Source organism: Raphanus sativus, chromosome 1, assembly GCF_000801105.2.
Source record: "Raphanus sativus cultivar WK10039 chromosome 1, ASM80110v3, whole genome shotgun sequence".
Lineage (NCBI taxonomy): Eukaryota > Viridiplantae > Streptophyta > Magnoliopsida > Brassicales > Brassicaceae > Raphanus > Raphanus sativus.
In genome coordinates this window covers 9,076,524-9,098,714 of record NC_079511.1, presented here as the reverse complement: position 1 = coordinate 9,098,714, position 22,191 = coordinate 9,076,524, and the positions used below count along the sequence as shown (strand labels likewise).

At 35.4% G+C, this 22,191-nt stretch overlaps 3 protein-coding genes and 3 long non-coding RNA genes across 10 annotated transcripts; 2 read left to right on the top strand and 4 right to left on the bottom strand.

Annotated features, from left to right (window-relative positions):
* Nucleotides 1–1,149: 1,149 nt before the first annotated feature.
* Nucleotides 1,150–2,726, bottom strand: LOC108840961 (outer envelope pore protein 21A, chloroplastic). Its single transcript, XM_018613759.2, has 5 exons — nucleotides 2,488–2,726; nucleotides 1,954–2,028; nucleotides 1,723–1,875; nucleotides 1,490–1,588; nucleotides 1,150–1,389 (listed from the first exon to the last, which is right to left on the bottom strand). The coding sequence occupies exons 1-5, from the start codon at nucleotides 2,578–2,580 to the stop codon at nucleotides 1,306–1,308; spliced, it is 504 nt and encodes a 167-aa protein (XP_018469261.2). The 5' UTR covers nucleotides 2,581–2,726; the 3' UTR covers nucleotides 1,150–1,305.
* A 93-nt stretch (nucleotides 2,727–2,819) lies between these two features.
* On the bottom strand, nucleotides 2,820–4,410 carry LOC108840950 (peptidyl-prolyl cis-trans isomerase FKBP18, chloroplastic). 2 transcript variants are annotated; one of them, XM_057009671.1, is made up of 6 exons: nucleotides 4,092–4,410; nucleotides 3,794–3,867; nucleotides 3,611–3,697; nucleotides 3,375–3,524; nucleotides 3,219–3,278; nucleotides 2,820–3,095 (listed from the first exon to the last, which is right to left on the bottom strand). In XM_057009671.1, exons 1-6 carry the CDS (start codon nucleotides 4,354–4,356, stop codon nucleotides 3,027–3,029), a joined length of 705 nt encoding a protein of 234 aa, XP_056865651.1. In that variant the 5' UTR covers nucleotides 4,357–4,410; the 3' UTR covers nucleotides 2,820–3,026. The 2 variants fall into 2 exon arrangements, with proteins under 2 accessions (XP_056865651.1, XP_018469253.2); XM_018613751.2 differs by having other exon boundaries at nucleotides 3,794–3,864; nucleotides 4,092–4,405.
* A 1,651-nt stretch (nucleotides 4,411–6,061) lies between these two features.
* Nucleotides 6,062–11,235, bottom strand: LOC108808525 (actin cytoskeleton-regulatory complex protein pan1). Its single transcript, XM_018580656.2, has 12 exons — nucleotides 10,986–11,235; nucleotides 9,385–10,462; nucleotides 8,936–9,154; nucleotides 8,636–8,853; nucleotides 8,429–8,503; nucleotides 8,235–8,306; nucleotides 8,058–8,156; nucleotides 7,793–7,864; nucleotides 7,592–7,706; nucleotides 7,407–7,475; nucleotides 6,952–7,319; nucleotides 6,062–6,869 (listed from the first exon to the last, which is right to left on the bottom strand). Exons 1-12 carry the CDS (start codon nucleotides 11,124–11,126, stop codon nucleotides 6,330–6,332), a joined length of 3,066 nt encoding a protein of 1,021 aa, XP_018436158.2. The 5' UTR covers nucleotides 11,127–11,235; the 3' UTR covers nucleotides 6,062–6,329.
* Nucleotides 11,236–15,145: 3,910 nt separating this feature from the next.
* LOC130495805 (uncharacterized) lies at nucleotides 15,146–16,194 on the top strand. Its single transcript, XR_008934845.1, has 2 exons — nucleotides 15,146–15,414; nucleotides 15,792–16,194. It is a non-coding gene; the product is annotated as an uncharacterized LOC130495805 (long non-coding RNA).
* A 670-nt stretch (nucleotides 16,195–16,864) lies between these two features.
* On the top strand, nucleotides 16,865–18,839 carry LOC130511870 (uncharacterized). 4 transcript variants are annotated; one of them, XR_008945371.1, is made up of 5 exons: nucleotides 16,865–17,296; nucleotides 17,400–17,557; nucleotides 17,887–18,175; nucleotides 18,243–18,525; nucleotides 18,616–18,839. It is a non-coding gene; the product is annotated as an uncharacterized LOC130511870 (long non-coding RNA). The 4 variants fall into 4 exon arrangements; XR_008945372.1 differs by having other exon boundaries at nucleotides 16,870–17,296; nucleotides 18,083–18,175; XR_008945369.1 differs by having other exon boundaries at nucleotides 16,866–17,296; nucleotides 17,887–18,525.
* An 860-nt stretch (nucleotides 18,840–19,699) lies between these two features.
* On the bottom strand, nucleotides 19,700–21,021 carry LOC130500375 (uncharacterized). Its single transcript, XR_008939004.1, has 2 exons — nucleotides 20,093–21,021; nucleotides 19,700–20,004 (listed from the first exon to the last, which is right to left on the bottom strand). It is a non-coding gene; the product is annotated as an uncharacterized LOC130500375 (long non-coding RNA).
* Between the last annotated feature and the right edge of the window lie 1,170 nt (nucleotides 21,022–22,191).

Here is a 22,191-nt window from a genome sequence, read left to right as displayed (position 1 = left end):
GGAATATTCCGACGGACACATAGTCCCTCGGAATTTCCCTCAGAATCCGGCAGTTTTCTAGTAGTGAAAGATTAAAACTGGTATTAATTTTCTGGTTGACTCTTTCCATTCTCAGTGCACTCTCCACTTCCTGTTTTATCACCGCCCATTTACTCTTTCTCCACACATCCTCTATCTTTCTCGTTAATTTTTCGGATAATTAAAATAGGAAGATCACATCTAAACATGTCACTATACATACCCTTTTTAGACCATATATATAAATTATGGTAAGTTATATATAGGCAAAGCGAGGAGGAAACTTCGTTTCTTCCCTAATTAATCAATTGCGAGTTTGAAAAATGATGCAGCCTCGGGGAAAATGCATTGAAATTGACTAAACTCATGTCAATTGTGGGCACGAGATTGCTCTGTGCCACATCTTTGGTTCATGACAATGACTCTGGCAATTTCCCACGTCGTCTAAAGACTAATCTTGATCTTACTTTCCACCATATAAATGTATAAATCATTTTTGTTTAAGAAATTATTTTTTAGAAAAACAATAAATACCTTCAGGCTAGCAAGTTAATAGACCCGACTATGTAGGAATCTTATAAAGTGTGGTTTTTAAGTCAATGTTTATTCATCTACTGTTGATGTTGAAAACTATGGTTTAATTAGATTCTTGGTCGTTGTGATTGTTTATGCATGATCTTTGATTTACGACCATCAGAAGCAAATCTATAAAGATCTTCTTCACGTGTTTGTTGTGTGTGGGACTCTATTGTCGATTTGATACTGAAGGATGGTGATGTTCAAGGCTCATAATAGCCGCATCCCGATCCCAAAGTCAACCAAAACCGTGACGAAGTTACCTAACTATATCAGTCTGAGATAACCAGATCTCTGATTGTTTGGTTTGTGAACCGAACCATAACAGTGTCTCTTCTTTAGTATCCAAATGGCACTATAGTTTGTACAAACGAGAGATGATTGGTTGGTTTAGTCTGGTCTTGGATTGATTTGCTTTGGTCTAGTTGTGGTATGTAATTTCCGGTTAACAACAACTTTATCACAAAGTAAAAGGAGGAGATACGTAATAAGGAAACCAAGTGGGCTTTAAGACCACACATACAGTCAAACCTAGTTGATGCTGATTCGAGCTGGTTGCAAGAGTAAAAGTAATTGATAACAAAACAAAGATCTTTAGATTTGTTAACAATTGGTTAAACAAAAAAATTGGGTTTCTTAAATCAGTAATACATTTCTTCAAAATGATCAAATATAAAATGTAATCTTCCCTTTAATGTGTGTTGCTGCTCCTTAAAGATCAAACCTCACGTTCCATTTTCCTTTCAAGTTCGTGTTGAGAGTCCAGTTGTTTTCTCTAATCTGCATATATGGGACCTGTAAGAAAGAGATAGGGGGCAACGCATTGTTTACAATCATATCCAAAGAAAGCGATTGCAACATGAGAGAGAGAGGGCATGATTCACATTTTCAGTACCTTGTCAAACATTTCATAGCCAACTCTGAGGCGTAAATCCTGATCTTTCTCAAACTTCCATAAGTTCAAATCAAATTCAGCAGCTCCTTTCGGGTTCCTCTGTCAGCAGCGCAAGATCACAAAACTCCTCTCAGTCCACTTTTAGTTTCAAAGACAATGAACAGACATAACTGATGAAGAAAGAAAGTTCTTGTTGTAGTATGAGAAAGAAAAAAAAACAAGAAGGGGGGAACCTGATTAAACTCCTGGTCAAAATCACATCTTCCTTTGATATTAAAGGTTACAAGCTGATCGGTTCTAACAGGAAACTTCTTTTTCCCACGGACAAAACCACGAAGCTTTTCGCTTTTGTCGTAATGCAAGCCTACCCCAATATTTGTTGAAGCCTATCATAGGCATTGAAAAATATTGGTTTCAAAGAGATGAAGAGAAGAAACACAAAATTTGAGATGGGCAAAGAAAACCTCATGGAAAAAGTGTCTTATCATCGCACAGAAGTAACTTGGCGCTCCAGCCCTTGTATCTAGCTCTCCATGAAGCTAATCAAACAACAAAGGAAGTAAGAAGAGAAAAACAATCTTAGCCAAACCAAAGCAAGCTAAAAACATCACTCACACGTCACTTGACAATTCAAGTCTAGCCGAAGAGGTTTAAACTTTGAAGCACATCTAGTAAGGATGAGTCAGACTAAGACCAAATCTTCCTAAAAACAGAGATCATCTATTCCCCTTCCAACATAAAAAAAAAAAAAGGCTAGCGACTTTGAAGCACATCTAGTAAGGATTCTAAAAGCCAATCTATTACTTGTCTCAACTCCACATGTAAAGGAAGCTTATCTGATTAGAACCTTAAACCCTTTGATCGCAGACCATAAAAACCACAAAGTTGTAACCTTTCAATATCAAGCAAGAGGCTTTTGACCAGGAAAGAAAACGAAGAAGCCAGTCAAACAAGGAATTACAAAGCTTTGAGAAGAAGAGAGGAAGGTGGAGAGGTACCTGCAAACGAGTTTTGGAGTTAACAGGGAGCTTCTCTTTGGCATGGATTCTCAGTGACCTCGAGTTTGCTGAATACCTCAGAGAAGTCTCCATCTTCCCTTTCTGTTTCACTAGATTTTCTCGGGAACCAAATTCACTTGCGAAGGAGCCACCACCAACCTTACCTAGTCGCTCGTTGGCTTATCGGTCCGGTTCGGTTTACAAATTTCCTGTCAAGCTAGAAACTAAACCAATTATGGTTTACAACATTCGGTTCGGGTTTTACAGTTCTGCGATGTCAAACCAACCATATCACATTTGTAACACTTTTGAACCAACTAGAAGCCGCCACATAAGAACCAGCTACTTTTGAAGTTTGATAGATGATTCTATTCAAACAAATAATACCCGGTTATTTAGTGTACCGGAGTCGAAAATTTACATTCTTTTTTTTCTCTCTCTCTCTCTAGTTTCTCTCCTCTCTAATGATCTTTAGACAAATGTTGGGCTTGTGAAAAAGCTTCAAGCTTCTCTTTATCAGTGTTGGGAAGAATCTTTGTTCACTTGTTTTTCTCTTCCGGGGGAGTCACCTGAAGCAGCTCTATGTTTAACTCAAACGTAGCTCCAGGCTGCAACAACAAACATACACGTTTCTCTTTTATTCTATCAAACCCCCAAACATTAAACCACATTTTGTTAAGTAAAAAACATTAAAAATGAGCTTTCCTCATATACAATTTGTAAGTTCTCACCGGTATCTCGTTCATTCCTCTCTGACCATAACCAGCTTCAGGTGGAACAATCACCGTTCTCTGCACCAAGGTCAAAACACTACTACTTAAAGACATTGTTCTCATAACTAACTAGAAGGCAAAAGAGTCTTTGTGTGTGTGTTGTTGTTTTCTAACCTTGCCACCGACTTTCATTCCTTCAGTTATGTAATACATAGCTGGAGGAGGCTTTGGTGCAGCCTGTGCAGAGAACAACCCGTTTGGATTGTCTACAAACTCTCGTTTCCTTTCCTTTCCTGGAGTTGATCCGACCTTGAACTCGTATGGCTGTTCCAAAAAGAATGTAAGCCCACCACACCCACCATCAAGGAGAAGAATAATATACTTTGATAGACGGTATAAGGTAGGTAAACCTGAGCAATACTACGATTCCCAGCCAAAAGCTTGGACTCTCTGGTGGAGATTGCAGTGATGCTTCTGTAACGGCAATCAAAATGCACCTACATTGATTGAGGGAAAGAGTGTAAAGGCTAGAACTTTTGATTTCAAATATTAGTGTAAATCATCAAGAGGGAGGGAGGGGGTCTTTTCTCAACCTGAGCAGTTGATCCTATTGTGGCTACTGGACCTTTGCCTTCCTCAATGTCATAGTACTTCAACCCTTCAGCTGCAAGAAACAGAGCAAACAACAACTTCAGCATATAGCATATGATTACAATCTCCATAAACTGCTCTCACAAAGTAAAGCACATTCCTTCAATCAAGAATTTGAATAACTCTCGAGACCCAATTCACCAAGAAGCCTAATTGATTTTATCTCAGAAGAATTGGTTTTGGACTCTGTTTTTTCGAGTTCACTGAATTGCTAAGAATGAGAGAGGGAGGGGACTTAACGGCTAGTGGAATACTCGTCGAGGGGGATGACTTTCCTGCTCCGTCTCTCTCTCGCCTCCGAAGAGCTCGGCGGTAGAACGAAGAAGCTCGTCAACGGAAGCGAGCCGAGGAGAATAAGATTCGCGTCTCTTCTGGAAATAGGAGGAGACGAAGAAAACGTGACGATTTGGTTTGTGTGACGAGGTTGATCTGCTGCGTCAGAGATTCGAGGAAGACGAGAGTGATGATCAGATGCACATATGCGTAAACTACTAATGGTAGCCATTGATGGAGAAGCAGAGAGTCAGAGAGAGAGAGAGAGAGAGAGAGAGAGCTGTCAGAGAGCTAAACACGAGAGCGCCATATATCCATATCCCAACTCATTACCAGAAATGACATTTATACCCCCTACCGATAATACGTTCGCCGCCGTTTCGAAAGTCTTTACCGTTTTCTGGAAACAATACAATAACATTATGTTTCGTGACAAAAAAAAAAGAATAATTTTTAACTTATGATTAATTATGTTATTAAAATGATGAAAAATATTACAAAGACGATTTTATAGTCGATAATTCTATCACCATATGAAAATACACGTCTGATTATCTCGCTCTGAGTCGCCCAATGGATCATCTGCTCTATGAGATCCATATTCGATGATACGCTTTGTATCACACTGAAAATTTTTTGTAACTATTTTTTTCTATAATATCGATAATCTGTATTTTCTGAGGTTTGAATCCTAGATCTCTAAATGTAGAATTATTAATGAATTTTTAGTCAAACTACGGACCAAGGGGCTATGAAACAAAATAAAAAAAGGAATTAGAATTAATATCATTCCTTTGTTGTTTTCTGAAACACAAAACTTAATTTCCTTATTGGAATATGATTATGTCTCTATAAATACATACGCACTATAAAAATCAATCAATAGAAAGAAGAAAAAAAAAAGAGAAGATCATAACATCTTCCTCTCTACACAGTTGGATCATGATCGATAGCTTACCTTTTGATCTCCTCGGGGAGATTCTCTCCAAGTTGAATCCCAAAGCTGTGGCGATAATGCAATGCGTGGATAAATCTATCAGCTCCCACATATCCAACGATCCCTATTTCAAATCCCATGTCAAGGGTTCGATTCCAAAGCCGTCTGATAGTAATAGTAGTCCAGACCGTTACGAGTCCACGCCGTCCCTGTCCTCTGCGATGGAAGTAGATGAGAAGGTGGATGTCATGAATGTGGATCATGATGATAAACCTAACTCTGGTCTAGGTATTATGATGAATTTGATTGGTAAATTCTCACCATATGCTCCGCAGCTGGTGAATAAAAAGGAAACGCGAGTTGGAAAAAGATTGTTGATTGAAGATGTAAAGATGGATGTGCAATCTTCTTCTTCTTCTTACAAAAGAAGAAGAGTTTGAAGTCGTATGCATGCAACTAGTTTTGTTTTTTCTTTTTTTGGGGTCAAAATGTTAAAAAAAAAAAAGTTAAGTCGCAGCTTGTTGTCTTTCAATGTTTTTATGTTTCCTCTTTCTCTCTGTTTTTTTTTTCTTTGAACTCGCCATATGTTTTTGTTACTTTTTGTTATGTTATAGTATATGCTTGTTCTCCTTTATCTACTTCAAGGGATATTTGATTTTATTATAGTTGGACATAAGCCAATAGGCTATGGTTGTCGACATTATATAGCTCCGGAGAGAGAGTATTGAGAAGGACCTTGACTAACTGTTCAAGCGATCTTGCCATTCTATATCATCTATGAACTCTTATATTGAATCTTTGGGAAAACAAAACGTACTCACAGTAAAACTTGCCATTCTAGACTCTGGTGCCAATGCAGTAGCTCTCTAATTTTGTAGATTACTTCATTCGGTGAAAACAAAACACGCACTCACAGTATCTTACAGATTGGGACCGAGACTCAGAACCGTGAAGAAAGAAAAAAATAAAAAATCTTAATACACGTTCACCACGACCAAAGTGACAAAATGTTGTTATGACAATAATAAAGCAAATGAATTCACAAGCACAGAACAGAGATACAGTACTCAGTAGGAAACCAAAACAAAGACAAACTTTACACATTACAAATAGTCTAAAGCTATTGTCTCATCCAGAAAAAAAAAACCAGAATTTGGGAGAAAAAATTATAAGATTTTTCAAGGAAACAATCACAAGTTCATCAAAGCGAGGAAATATGGGAAAAAGAAAAAAAAAGATAATATAATCAAATCATATACCGTGGCTGGCTAGAAGGAGTTCCAGTTATCTGACTTTTTCTTGGGGCTCTGATCATCAGAGGAGACTTTGAAGGGACCTGTGGAACCAAACGGGTCTGCATCATCAAACGAGTATCCATGGCTCCCACTGAAGTCCTTTGTGCTATTCATGGAGTCGAATCTCGAAAGCGAGGGACCACCGAAGTCTCTGCTACTGTTGATCGAATCGAACCTGGAGAAGGCAGCTCCTCCAAAGTCTTTGGAGCTGTTGATAGAGTCGAACCGCGACAGTCTCTCTGGCTGGGAGGAGGAGGAGAAACCTGCGCCAGCTTCACTGGTGGTGTTGAAAGAGTCGAATCTTGAGAAGCTATCGAAGTTGCCGTCTCTGGCTACTGATGCGTCACTGTACCGAGGAGGTGAGTTCCCGAATCTCGAGAGTGGAGTGCTGGGAACTGAGTCATCAAATCCAAATGGGCTCTTTCTCTGACCGGTGAAACTTCTTGAACTTGGAGAATCTACTCCCCCTGAGTTTCCACCAAAATCGCCACCAGATCCAAAGTAATCTCCATCCTGCAAATGACAATATTATAATCCTAAGCTTGGAAGAATGTGGATAAATATATTCAGTTGAGATTATTGAATAGGCACTAACCTGGCTTTTTGATGCATCAAATCCCCAGACAGAATCCACATCATCGTTAGTGTCATCAAATGCACTTGCCCAATTGGAGTCATCAAAGAATTCAGAATTTTTTCCACGAGAATCTGGAGAAGGGATCTCAGTACCAGTCCTAGAGAGAGGACTGTCCCTAGGGCTTCTGCCTGAATCATCTTCACTGTGAGTTGTCCCATATTCACTCTCATGGTGGCGGTCTGGGGTTTCTGAAAAGGGTCCATAGTTCTCATCTAAATGGGTTGGTGAATCAGGTGGTCCACTGACATCATCCACCGTACCGTTTTCCTTCTCACCAGACGAGTTTTGCTCTTTTGATTTGTCAAAAGTAATCTCATTGCCAAATCCTAACAATGGGAGGAGGATTATCAGTTAACGTCCTTGTTATGTGCTTAGCTATAGATAGATAGGAAAAGAACAGTTTCCAGTTGTACCTTCATCTTCAAACTTATCCCATTCTTCATCCCAAAGAGCTGCCCCTTCTTGAATTCCAGGTTGCCAGCCTGTGAGCCGCAACATTGACAGTTTTCAAATTATTTGTTTGTTTATAAAATAGGTAATTTGAATTCATCTGCAGTGAAAGAAAGAAGTCACAGGGCGAGAGAATCATATATAGTACCAGCAGGGAGGTCTACAAGGGCCTTCGACTTAACCTCCACCCCATGTTTCTTGCAGCGTTCAGTCAAAGCCTTCATCAGCTCCTCTAGATCTGATTGTATCCTGTCAGCCCGGACCTGAATATGCCCAGTAAAGCATCAGTCAGGCACGCACAATAGATAATTAATAATGTAGGCATCACATAAACGTAGAGACCAAGTACCTGAAGAAGACCATCAGCACTGCCACCTTGCTCCATGTTCACAATTGCTTGACTCAGTTCCATCTTCCTCCCCTGGAATGGGTTAACAAAATTCCGTGAGAGTTCTATTACAAAATTAATCAAAGCCCTATCACCACAACGTCAATGTTTGGAAAAAAAAGAAGCCTAATATTGGAGGAAAAAGCACATGGAAGAAAAATATATGGCTGGAATGTATATTAGGTGTTGTGCCATTTTATGTGCCAGCCAAAGGAATTAGCCATACCTCAATCTCGCGGAACCTGGCCTCTTCAATAGTTAATTTTGACCCTAGTTCTGCAACTTGCTTATACTTCTCCTCGTACTTCTTTGCCAACGTTTCAGCCTGAAATAGAAATTGGTTCTGGAATAAGACAGATAGCCTCTAAGAACTGAGAAAAGTGCTTATTTACGTGAAATGCACCTCACGCTTGTCAGAGGAAGCCCTTTCAGAGATCTCATTTAATCTATTGTCACACCTGCTTTTGTATAAGACCTGACAGAGTGAGGAAAAATACAAGAAAAAATGACATTAAAAAGTGGCATCGTGAGACAGGAATCAACATTACTTATAAGTTCTAACCAAATAACAAGAGTAATTTATAGTGGAGTACTCACAATATCCTGCATTTTTGTTCGGTAATATTCAAGTTTCTCCCTGGAGTCCATATATACATTTTTCTTTTCTTCAACCTACAGAGAATCAGAAAATAGAAACAATTGTTTCACAAGCATCCAAGAAAATGTACAGGGAATAGTAACTTATCCAAGCTTTGAAATTACTTTTCTATGCTGCATAATTAAAGAGAAAATGCAGATGATTACCTTTTCCCCATCAGTTGCTGTTTCTTGAAGATTTGAGCTCGCAGAATGCCCGTTACGTAGGTGACTGGCAAAAGGATCATCCAAAGCTGGCGCTTGATTCCTTTGCTGATTAGGTGCTACACCACTGCCAGGGTGAGGGCCTGGTGCAGGAACTGGTGGTCTCATGCCAGTTGGCGGAGTGATTGGCCGCGGACCCATCACTGGCTGTTGTACAAAACCTTGCAGTACAGAAATTTTACTTATAGCGAAGTATCAGGGAAAGGGAGAACATCACGAAAATGCATGAAATCTGAGCAATACCTTGACCAGATCCCCATCCAGCATTTGCATAACCATGACTTGGTGCACCTGAGATAGATAACAGTGTCTCATCATACATGATGCTGCTAGGAAGTGATGTTGGGAGAGGACGGCCTTCTCTATACCGCTCCATCAAATACAATGAAATGCAGAACTCCCTCAGAGACAGCATAGTATCATTATCTTGATCAGATAACTCCCACACATGCTTCAATACATCTGGAAGCGAGCAAAAATAATATGTTAACCTAAACAGTTCATAGCATAATCACTTCCAGATATTATTCAAGAAACATAAGCCCCAAGAGCGTAGCAGTTAAATCTAACATAACACAACGAGAAGAAAATTCAGAAAGATTCTTCAATGCATCTAATTTCAAGAGAGATGACAGTTGAACGGAAAACTATATTCTTCATGTACATTGGACTGAAAGATCGAAGAGCCTTACCCCTGGGTAGCCTCCAGCTTAAAAACAGATTCCTTGCCTGCTCACCAGTTATTTTTCCATCCCTGTCACTATCAACTCCCATAAATACCTTTGTGTATTTTTGAACATCGGATGGTTTCATTTTTGGCCACGGAGGCTGATTATTTCCAGCAGGAGCTGAATGGCCAGATCCAACTGCACTTGCATGTGGCAAACCGGAAGATGGACCTTGAGAAGACACTGCAGGCGGCTGTAAGCTTGATGCTGGCCTGGGCTGCTGTGAGCTCGCTGCTGGCCTTGGGTGCTGAGGCTGGTTCCCTGCAGGCAGCATTGAGAACATATTCTGTAGGGAGTCGAGAGCATTAGGCTTTACTGGAGGTTGAGTTCCAGCAGAAGCAGGAACGATAGCTGAACTGATTGAAGAACTACTCAGAGAGGGTTCTTGTTTTTGCTGGAAGGAGGAAAACATGTCACCTCCATTTCCAGATACAACCAGCGCTCTCGGATCAACTTGTGTTTCTGGTCTAAAGCCAGGAGAAGGTGCTGCTAAGCTGCCCCCTCCAAAGCCTGAGGAGTATCCGCTGGTGTTTACAGCATACAAATTATTGAGATTGAGCGGTGAACTACCAGGACCAGGTGCACTAGTGGGAACAGCCTGAGGAGGACGAGTAGCACTACCAGCAGGAACTTGTTGAAATTGACCTGGTAAGGCATTTGGTCTATGTTCTGGACCAGCAGTTGGTCTAAGCGAAGTCATCCCAGACACTCCTTGGTTTGGTCTCACTTGCTGGTTTTGTTGAGGTGGATAATAATTCTGGTTGAGATTCGCATTTGGAGCCCCTGGTCCTCTAAACCCAACATTCTGATGACCTGTTGAGCCAACCGGACCGGCAGCAGGATTAGGTTGGGGTGCAGGAATAGCTGAGAGATTAATTTTGGGGGGTGGTATCTTGGCGGCGGCAGGAGTATTGAGTGCTGCATTAACAATCTCAGGTGTCAGGTCTCTCTTGCTCTGTGCAACTGTAACAAGCCTCAGGGAATTATAAAAGTCTTGCCGACCAAGGAAACCACTGCGCGACCGATCAGAAAGCGACCATATCTACAAATGCAGAACACAACTGATCAGTAGATAATTTTATATAACCAAACGTCACTTAATAGAGCCCTCTAGGGAAACATATTGTGCAGGAAAGGTTCCTCTACCATTGACTATTCTAAAAAACAAATGGCAAAAGCTTTTTTACAAATGGTAGCTTCACCCAAAGAATACTAGCCGACTTACAAAAACAGTAAAACAAGTCTCTGAAAGATTCTTAGCAGTTTGTGTAATAGTAAGAGAATAAACGGCACTAAGTTTTCTCCTTAATTGCAATGAGTTTCTTCAGCAAGCAGGCCTCCAAAATAAAATATAAAAGGAACCCCTAGACTCTTACTCTCTCTCTCTCCCTCTCTCATGCACTTATAACTTCTTAACAACAGATCCTAATCAAAATCTCAGAACAGAGCACGCAATTCAAAATAAGAAGAATCAACATTTATGGAATTTATGTAAAACCCAAATCAGATCTTTCTTCTGGAAACAATCAGAGATCGAAAAGGAGTGTTTTTTTTGAATTAAAAACCTGGGCGAGAACTTGCTTGGGCAAGCCAGATCCTTGGAAAAAACCAACAGCTTCGGCTCCACTGATCCGACCATCTCCGTCCAGATCTGCTCTCTTGAAGTACGCCTCGAATTGATCCATGTTTGGATTCTGCCCCGCCATTTCTGGGATCACCCAAACCTTAATAATATCAGAGCGAGCGCTTCGAAATCGATCAAATCGTCTTCTTCTCGATGTTGAAGAGAGTCATCCTTTTGTGTGTGTGTGTTTTTTTTTTGGAATGATTCTGTCGCTTTGCTAATAAATGGGCTTTTAAAAGCCCACTTTCTTCTCAAAGTACAATATTGGGCTGCAATCTTGACTCCACATCCATATTTATCTTACGTCATTTCTCCTCAGTAGCTAATTCAAATTTCCAGCTTGTGTTACCTCTGTGAATGTGTGTGTACTCCTCATACTGAATATGCGATCTTAACGTCTTTTCTATGAGACTACCGATACTATATATTGGGTTGAGTCATGCATGTGAAATTATACCACAAATTTGAAAAAATAATATGAAAAGAATGGTTAATTAGTGTACTTAGCACAGTATAACATCACTTGAGATTTGGACTACATGCTTTGTAGTATAACAACATTCCATTATGCGTAAAGAAAGTTATACAAATTGTTGCCATGACAAGAGAGATCTTTGTAATTCTCGGTCGAAAAACCTTAGTCGTCAAAGAGAAAAAAAAGGAATTGGTCTTTCTTTTTCTTTTTGCTTCTCAATGCACTAGTTTACAACGACGAAAATAATTTGTTTTACTGATGCATGTTGTTGTCAGATTTAAATACAAGTGAAAGTCCAAAATAAAACAATTTAAAATCGATTCTTTTGGTATCTACTTGAAAAGCCGAACATCAATAAAGGTTGTTTTAGAGTTTCTGGTTGCATGTGATTCACTGATATCACCGAAAGAATACTCACAAAACCAACAAAACAATTCTCTGAAAGATCAGTTTCTCTAACACCAAAGAATACATGACATTGAGTTCCCTCCATGATTGCAATGAGATTCCAGGGGTTGACCATAAAAATATAATCGAAACCCCTAGAATCTTACTCAAATACACTTATAAACAGATCCTATCTGCGTAACTTTTCATTCAATTCATAGGCTATTCCGAATCGCATAGACACAAAAAAGACGGACACAGCAAAGTAGAATCATCTTGTCGATGTTGAAGAAAGTGGCCACCATTGTATTTTTTTGGAGTTACAGCTTAGTTTCCAGCTTGTTGTTACCTCTGTGAATGTGTACCTTTAAAGCTATTCGTCCTCTCTTAACGACTTTTCTATGAGACCACCAGGCACCAATAATATAATATATAATGGGTTGGGTCAGGTAAATAAGCTTGAGATTGTGTCTTAGTCCAGTAAAGTATACAAGAAGATGCATGTGTTTCTGATCGGAAGACGATGCATGTGTTTTTTTTTTGCCGCGTTTGAAAACAATTGTTGCATAAAGAACAGTGAGAAGAGAAGCTCGAGGAGGATGATAAAGCAAACATTATCACATCGAATCCATTTCAATCTCACATGTAGAATAATTACGAGAATAAATAAAAAGTTATTTTCTCCGTTTCAAAAAAATGTATGTTCTAAAGTTTTCACATTTTTAAAAAAAACTACAAAAATTTTTTTTAACAACAAATGTATTATTTTATGTGTTTAATATTTTCTATGATTTTTAACCAATCAAAATTCAGTAAATATAATTAATATTTTTGAAATTTACATTTTGCTATTATTACATAAATTAAAATGTAAAATATGGATATTTTATAAACAATTTTTTCTTCTAACACATGGATTCTAAATTCAGTATCCATCAACTATGTCCTATGATAGTTGGTTTAAAAATTTTCAGATTACATGTCAATGGAGCAAAAAAGTAAATACAGTGATATTAGAATAATCTTGTCGTTGTCTGGTCAACTTCTTATGACTTTGTCAAAAAGATCTAAAAACCTCAAATCAGTATCCATCAACCCTCAATTAACGGAATCCTTCAGCGAAGATAAAAAAATCTCAAATCAAGATTTGCAAATAAAATTTCAAAGATGTTTATCCATGTTAGAGATGTGTACGTAAAGATAGAATAATTTGCTTTATAATCTGAAAAAGTAAGAGACAATCCCCTCAAGACCTTGATCCGTGAAAGGTGAAGTCGTTGGTAGATCTACCAAGCTGGAAGCATCGTTTATTGATTTGTTCTTTAATATTCTACCATCGATTTATTCTTCTTCAAGCAAGATTTATGAAATTCTAATATCGATTATGCAAGTTGAGTCATGACTTCTGAAACTTTCATCGTCCTTTTGAAGGATGATTGTCTGCAGTTTCTGAATTGGTTTTTGATTTTTGTTTTTCTTAAAACTATTTTTCATCCAATTATGATTTTGAAAATATATAGGGAAACTACTTTTTACAAATAACTGTTTTTAATATAAAAACCAAAATCTAAGTTTTTGTGGTTTTTTTTGTCGTCGCCCATCTTCAAGATCAAGTGGTAGTCGGTCTTGAAACGTTTCTAAGAAACGCTCTGTCCGGCTGGGTCTGATTTATATAGAAAAAAAATACCCAATAATCGGTCTTAAGACGTTCCTAAGAGACGTTCCTACGTTTTTGTGGTTTTTTCTTTGCCTACGATGGTTTTCCATTTAAAAAAAAAATTGTTTATGTTATAATTTATGAATTAGTGTAAGAAAAAGTAAAAATGATAATTACTATAAACAAATAAGGTTAAGAATAATATGCTTACTATTAGTAATTCATGAAACTCCGTGACACATTATTTTAATAATTTTTATTTTGCTTTAAATAACAACAATTTAACTTCTACTTAAATTGTTTAAATATCATGTTAACTTTTTAAAGATATCAGACCAAAAAAATCATTAAGCAAATTTTTGAAAAACCAAAAAGGCAAAAACTAACATACATCTAACAATAAACTGATGTAAATACAAAATAATTCAGATAAAATTTGAAAATTATCAATAATATAAATTTATTTATTTATTTAAAGTTAGTCATAACAAGAACTTAGATTTTTATTTTATTTAGAGAAATTAGATTTTATTATTTTATTATTTGATACTTATAGTTTATATTTTGTATTCATTTGGTTTTACTTAATATTAACTAGGAAAATAACTAATATTTTATTTTACAATCTCATACTTATAAAATAAAATTCCTATTCTTTTAAATTTTATCTAGTATTAAATAATATTAGAAATATTTTTTTTTTAAATTACTAAATATAGATTTTCAAAATTTTCTATATTAGATTCAAGATTTTGTCACGATATATACTATTACATACCAATGTCGTTCCTTATTTTTTGAACAATTAAGAAACGGCCAGCATTTATTTAACCAATCACATTCAAGCAGCAATTTCTTTAGTTTTTGAAAATTTTAAAGATAATTCCGGCAAATTTTTTTTTGTCATCAGCATACAACAACACTCTTATCCGGACTCTGAAAACAAGTAGACGCCAAGTTTTGAACCCATTCCTGGCAGATTTTATCTAACCAGCGAATTTTAATAATTGTACTAACATGATTACTTAACGAGCTCTTATATTACAATTGTATTAAAAAATATATTCATAGTTTAAACCACAAAGATCTAAAAACTACACAAACCGTAAATCCTAAAAAGTACACACAAACTTTCAATTCAATAAATTTAAACGGTGTTCAATACATTAAAACTTAGACTTATTCAGATAATAATATCTAAAAAGTTAAGAAATTTCCAACTTAGTGTTAAATGAAACATATATATAATACAAATCTTAGTATAAGAAATGACAATATTGTAATTTTAACTTACAGTTATATATATTATATTATTTTACATCAAATACAATTAAATTTTCAAATTAATTCTTTTGTTATTTATGGTTGTATTCCAAGTATCTATCTATCTATATATATAAAGAAGGGTTGGTTCCCTCCTGCTGACACATCAGCATCCAGGTCACTAATTCATTTACTAAGAGAGCAACACGTGTCTTCTTCATTATAAATCATCCGATTTGTTACGTTTGGTTTTGGGCTTTCACCGTTATTTTGTGGGCTTTGCATAACTTCATCTGGGCATAAACAAATTAAACCTTGCCCACCTTAAATATTTCAACGTGGAGCCGCCATTCAAATTTAGAGTTCATCTTCTCCTGCAAATTCCTATTACGATCAACCAAAAATAGATGTTCTGAAAGGTTATAAGAGACGTGTATTCATGAGTAATCTTTGCATCCTTTCCGGTTTTATGTCGTTTCGTTTGCGGTTCTTCTCCCCTCCTCGAAGGCGTTACAAGTTGCATTGATTCGACGCTATTCAATGATTCTTATCTTTCTTACATGCGGTGGATCTCAACTATAAAAATAGGTATGGCTTCATCCTGTGAACATTATCCCTACAAATCCTAATAACTCTTGAAACTGTTTTACAGCAGAATGATTTTGGTTACGTTCGTTGATTTGGTTTTTGTTGTTGATGTAAGATGATTTGGGTATTGTTTATTGATATAGTTTAGATGATTTTGGCTTCGCTTTTTTATTCTTTTTGTTGATGGATGATGATTTTGGTTCCGTATGCTAATTTAGAAAGCTTTAGATGATTTTGGTTTCGTTTGTTGTTTCTGTTTTGGTTTGTTAATGTAAGATTATTTTGTTTCTGTTTATTTATTTAGGAAGCTTGAATTTTGATACCGTGCGGAGTTATAAGTGTTGCTGATGAAGCTGTTTTTATACTCTGTCTTATAGGCTGGAGGTGTTGCGAACCCAGATGATATTCAGCTCCCCTGTTTATTACCGACATTGTTAGCAAAACATACACATTCCATCTCAGCCTGACCAGTTTCAGTTATACTGCGAAGCAATCAAACTTTCACAATCTCACGCATCTTCGACGAGCGTCAGCGTCTTCGACTCTCTGACTTTGTTGTCGATGTAATTTTGTAACTACATTGGATACGGCTCTTCTGTATGTTAAAGTAACATTGTGCGTCTTGGTTTTATCAGAGCGGCAACGGTGGTCCAGGAGATGATTTGAACGGTGGAAGCTTTGAGTTTAGTCTAAAAATGTATGTCTTTATTACATTTTGGAGCATTGCCATTTATTCCATTGCAGGCAATGTTGATGCTATTTAGAAAAATACATGTTTTACTTCCTACTAGCCATTTTGAAACTTCATGGAGAACATATTTCAGGCTTACCCTATTGCCAATATAATTGTGCTTCTGCGATACGTTCTGCTTATAACCGATCGTGTCGATTTTGAAAAAATAGTTAAAAGGGTGGTCTTTCCCAACACAGCTTGAGTTTACCAAAGTGGAAAAACCAAGTTCCAACGCTTTTTAATCCCTGAATCATCTTCTAATTCATATATTATTTCTGTTCAAGTTTATGAAAATATGTTCAAGTTTATTAAAATGTCAAAATATAAAAGTAAGCACTGCTTTATTTAAGAAGATTCTCCTAGAGAAGGTCAATGGCAAGCTTCAAGTTATGTACATGCTCCAGCAATCTGACAGATCTTGATTAAAACAAACTCACAAAATTGTAGATGGGATTAGTGAAAGTGTTATATTCAGTTTCCATTGTTCCTCTTATACAAACTTTTTGTTTTACATGTTAAATAAAGCTGAGATCTCACAGTTTGTGAATTTGATAGAAGAACACAAAAATGCTTGACTCAATCAGAAACAGAAAAGGAACAGAGAACCTAGAACCTAGATGACTAGAGAGAACATTCCTAAGTGCTATATACATGAACATTCCTAAGTGCCCAGCGAGTTTGTTGGTTATTTCAAGTACGTGCCAAGTTTCAAACAAACATCAATACTATTAAAACAGAAGGCCCTTTTTTTAGGTGCCCTCCTGTTTCAACAATATTTACCATTTTTTGCCACTGTATTATTTTTAAGCTATGTTTTTAATTAAAATCAGTATTTTTGTAATTTTTTTTATTCAAACAGAAACACATATGTGATAGCTATGTAATTCTTTTTATTTTCGTAATACATTCAAAGTAATCGAATATACCCTAAATCCCTAATAATACTGAACGACATATTACCTGAAATCCCTAATAATACTAAACGACATCTATTTAGTTTGATTTTGTACCACTTTCAACCGTGGTTTTTCGAAGATTATACAGATGAAGCTTGATACAAATGCTTTGAAACTTCCATTCCTACGATTGGCAAAAATATGCTTGATGATTTTTCTATTCTATCCTCCACTGATCTCCCGAACATCATATGTGAGTTTTATTTCTTTGATGCGATTCTTTTGTGTTCATCCGATAAGCAATATGTGTTGTTGATTTTAGTTTTTTTTTCTGGGTTTCATTTTGATGAGTTTAGTAAGAAGCTGTACAGATTGTGAAGCCTGCGGAAGGAACAACCACACCCGCTTTTTTCTTCTGAGTTGTCATGGTCGCTGCTGATTTTCGGGCTAGGAGAGGAGGCGAATCAATCGAGATGAAGGAGAAGATTGATGTCAATAAGAAGCCAATGACTAGGTATATACTTCTTTGCCCGAATTGAGTTTTATTTTGGAAACCCCAACACTTGATTTTGCTAAGATCCCAATTTCTTTCATTGTATGGTTTTGTTCTTGCTTCCACTGTCTGGGTTTCTTCTTGCGTATTGGGTTCGTATCGTACTTATTCCGATTTCGTTTCAATTACTCTGTTTTATTCTCAGTGAACGGTTATCTTCACCCATCTTTAAAGAGCTCAAAGTTTAAGCTTTTTATGTTTCTGCAATGTCTTTACAGAAAATAGTTTCTTTGTCTTCCCAAATTGATATGCTGATGAATCATTAGTAATGAGTACCTTATTTGTCTCAGATATTTTAAGGAAGCCAAACATTAACCCTGTTGTCTGTTTATTTGACCCTGGAGAAAAGACTTCTGTGGAGGGTCCTGTCACACCTTTTATTCTCCATAATTCTTTTTCTCTGCTTATGTATTTCCAGCTAATAAGTATAAGTGTTCTTGCTTTGAAACTTGGACTTTATTATATGTACTGATGCTTTTTGATCAGCTTAATGAGCAGCGTCAAACTGATTCCTGAGCAGCGTCGAACTGGTGGAAGGGTGATATGGAGAGCAGGAAGCGTGATGGTGGTTTATCATGGGTGTGACTCCTTCTGCGATCTCTAATCAAATTGCCAGACCTGAAGAAACTCTTTTTTTTTGTTCCAGATGTATCTTCAGCTGGCATTAAAGCAACAAAATGCCAAGTAGTCTAAACGCACCTCCGGAAATCAAAGATCCGATTGTCAAGAACCCGATTCGCAAGGAGAGTATGACAGAAGAAGAATCTGAGTTTAACAGTCTATTAAACAGCTTAGGCTCACGTTTTCACGAGTGGTGGGGTACTGGTGTGATTCCGGTGAGCGCTGACTTACTACCTCATACGATTCCCGGTTAAAAAACACATTTCAGGCTTCTTCCTATAAAACTCTCCCTTGCCATTTTGCTCTTGGTAAGATGCTTTCTAATTCCTACTTACATTTTTCTCGGAGGGTTCTGTTTCGTGTGCCAAAATTTTTGACTTGAAATATGCACTTTACAGGTAGGAACAGGAATCACTAAGAATTGGCAACGCTATACTTAAGCCCTGGGAGAAAAGTTTGATTGCAAAGATTGCCGTGAAGCGAGGTATCCAGAATTCAAATAACAAACTGATGGCGGATGAGATATTAGTGTTTGTACATAATTCTCTTTCTCTGCTTATGTATTTCCAGCTTAGAAATAAAAGGGAAAACAGAATTTAATATAAAAAATAAGTCAATGTTTATATACCTTTGTATTTTTATATGTGGCCAAGAGAACGTACCCACACTGAAAAAAATAATATATAAAGCATGTATATATTTTAATTTTTAATTAAAATTTCTGACAAAAATAATTAAATCCATATTTTGAAATGGGTGTAAAAATCAATATTATTAAGGTAGAATCACAAAATTGGATCCAACTGGTGTCTAAAATTGGTTACAACCTTATATTATTTAAAATAAATAGATAATTATTGTGAAATTTGAAAATTCCTTTTAAACTATTTTAAATTTTTTATTTTGAATTTTAAATATTTATTTATTTATTAAAATATTAAACTAACAAAATTCAAAATAAATAAATATATAGATAAATAAGTATATTTATTATTTAAAAAATGATATCAGTCTTAATATTTTGTTTATACACTCCATAATTAAAAATAAGTCTAAATCAATTATTTATCAAATATAAAATACATATATATATATATATATATATATATATAATTAAGCTTCAGGATATAAATCGAGAATCAAAGTCTAACAGAAACAGAACCGAATCAATTTAACAAAATATCTGAATGGTTCTTACATCTCTAAAATAGAAAAACTAAAATCAAACCAAGAATCAAATGGGTATCCGAATATCTCAAACACATTTTATATATCTAAAAATATTAATTATATTTAGTTTTAAAGTTATCAAATAGTCTAAAAATATTATTTATAAATCGAACTGCCCAAAACTAGGTTACTCTATTATTTTTTATCTGTAATATTTAAAAGTATCCTAATTTCTTGATAGAACTGAATCACTTGAATATATTTTATTCAAAAAATTAAATTTATCCTATTTATCCGTTATTTTATCCAAAATGAATTTTAACTGAACTATTTAAAATTAGCCAAAAGTGGGAGCCGAACTCAAATGTTAATTATCAACAAGATCAAACTCGACCAAAGCAAATCTCTGAAACTAAAACGCACACACACACAAACTGAAAAATGAAAAATCCAAGGTAACAAACAGAAATATATTTTTTCTTTATTTAAAATTTTCAAAATACCTGTCTTCCTCTTAAGGAATTCATTTGTTTGACGTTTTGGATTGCTATAACTGATTATCAAACTCCTCCTGCAATTCGATCACCATTCTCTCTTCATCCGCCAAGAATAACCACCTATTAAAAGACATATAAAGTTTAGGCAAACAAAACAAAGACTGAAGAAGAATAATAAAAAAACCATGGATTGGATTAAGTTGTATACTTTTTGAGATTGGGCGGAGTATGTTGAACCAACGGAGACGGCATGATTTCCCGGTGCGTTGAAGAAGACCTTTGGATTGAATTGAGCTCCACTCACGCGGACCGTATCTTTGATGAACACTTCGTCTTCTTCGGCTTTCCATGGCCCTTTCTTTATCAATTCTTCTTTGCCGCGTCCATGTATTTTTGTTTTAAATCGGTCTCTGTTTGGTAAATCGTGATGTTTTGTCTCAAATATCTAACCTGAAATAATAATTAGGAAACAAGAATATTTAACAAACAGATTTAATTTCTACTAAAATATTAAACAAAAAAGCTCTAACCGGTGATATAAGGAATCAAAAAGAATGACCAATTCCTATGCGTTCCTTAAAAATTACATCATTTATGAATAATGGTAATGACCAATTCCTATCTATTCCTTAAAAATTACACCATTTATGAAGAATTTTTGTTATGTGTAACAAAAACAAAAGTAATAAATTTTTCTTTTCATTTCTTTTATTTTGTTCCTGCAATTTTTTTCCTACTCATTCATATTCCTATTTTAATGGTCACCAGTTAAAGCCAAAGACAAATGAATACGCAGTTGACATATGAATTCGTAAAAGAACAAAGATAGAAAAGAGAACATGTTCATATTGGAGAGCAACGAATCCGCGGTGTCCTCCGGTTTTGGTCGCTGAATCGGCATAGATCGTAGAAGACTTTTTTTTTATGAACAACGATCGGAATCGACTTTGGTTTGTGTTACATAGAATATAACTTATGGGATTTTTTTAATATAACTCATGGGCTTAAGACTCATTTTGCTTAAACCCAATATTAAAAAAACAATTCATCAAACCCCATTGTAAACTAAGGTTTTTATTTTCAAGTATAATTTAAATATTGACTATGTTTATTAAAAAATTTAGTTTATTTATATTATTATTTAAATATCTCATATTCATCAACCTCTTTTTTCATCTATAATATTATTTAATTATCTCATATGAATATATATATATATGTAAATTAAAGAAGATATTATTATTAAATTTTTTACATAATAAAAATTTACCAAAGCAAAGTTTTCAATTTTTTTAACATCTTATAATTAAGTTTTAGATCTAAACATAAGTAAAAATACAAACTTATCATAAATAACCAAAGAGAATAAGTTTTTTGAAATACAAATATAAAACTTTAAAATAACTTATTCTCTAATCAAATGATTTTTTTTTCAACCATTCACAATACTAACATTTTGTATATATGAAAACCAATATAAACCTAAAAAACAACTTCTAACATAAATCATTAAAACACTTGATATACATTTTATGTTGAAACACATAATATATACAAACATAAATTTGCCAAAGAAACATATCCGCCATTGTCACTTTCTCAAAACATAAATTAAAATCTCAACTATTTAACTCGGTATATTATCAAAACATGAGTTACAATCTAAAACGTGTAACTCGAATTAGTATTACGCATCGTTATAATAGTATAGATTATACTTCAAAACCAAATTATACAATGTTTGATGTTTAAACTTTACAGGAAACAAATCCCGTCCGTCCAAAGGAAACATACCCGCCCTCTTAACGGTTGCTTGCCACGCAATCTGTCGGTAAGATTATACGTTATCGTAGTTGATATATATATATGTTGGACCAAACCAAATTTATTAACGACAATCGATCTCAATCCAGATATTCATGCCTAAACACACTTATGAAAAATTGAATAAAAGCATAAATTTAGAACAAAACGATTATCCCGCCCTTTATCCCGCCCTCTAAAGGGCGGGTCAAAATCTAGTTTATATTTAAAATAGCAACTCTCAGTATTTTATTGTCATGATGGGTATCTAACTTTAAAAAAATTTATATGTTACCATGAATTAGTTATTTCTTTCCGTATTGTCTAGACCAATATTTTTAAAAATGTGCATATAAAAAGCCCTATTGAAGAAAAGATGCAGTTCTAGAAAAAAAATCTACTTATTAAATAGTTTTTTATATAACTTAAAACTACTTATTAAATATTTATGTAGTAAGATATATAGTTGAATAAAATGATAGTTAAAGTTTACTTTTTGCATAA

Bases quoted from the DNA above. Each gene is read 5' to 3' on its own strand.
- LOC108840961 (XM_018613759.2), bottom strand. From the start codon at position 2,580: ATGGAGACTTCTCTGAGGTATTCAGCAAACTCGAGGTCACTGAGAATC. The intron at 1,876-1,953 runs GTTTTCTTTGCC...TGCCTATGATAG, and splicing joins TAAGACACTTTTTCCATGAG to GCTTCAACAAATATTGGGGT. The intron at 1,390-1,489 runs GTACTGAAAATG...TCTTTCTTACAG, and splicing joins GCTATGAAATGTTTGACAAG to GTCCCATATATGCAGATTAG.
- LOC108840950 (XM_057009671.1), bottom strand. From the start codon at position 4,356: ATGGCTACCATTAGTAGTTTACGCATATGTGCATCTGATCATCACTCT. The intron at 3,868-4,091 runs GTTAAGTCCCCT...CTCTGTTTCTTG, and splicing joins CGACGAGTATTCCACTAGCC to CAGCTGAAGGGTTGAAGTAC. The intron at 3,698-3,793 runs GTTGAGAAAAGA...CAATCAATGTAG, and splicing joins CAATAGGATCAACTGCTCAG to GTGCATTTTGATTGCCGTTA.
- LOC108808525 (XM_018580656.2), bottom strand. From the start codon at position 11,126: ATGGCGGGGCAGAATCCAAACATGGATCAATTCGAGGCGTACTTCAAG. The intron at 8,157-8,234 runs GTGCATTTCACG...TTTCTATTTCAG, and splicing joins CTTCCTCTGACAAGCGTGAG to GCTGAAACGTTGGCAAAGAA. The intron at 7,320-7,406 runs GTACAACTGGAA...TCCCATTGTTAG, and splicing joins GGATAAGTTTGAAGATGAAG to GATTTGGCAATGAGATTACT.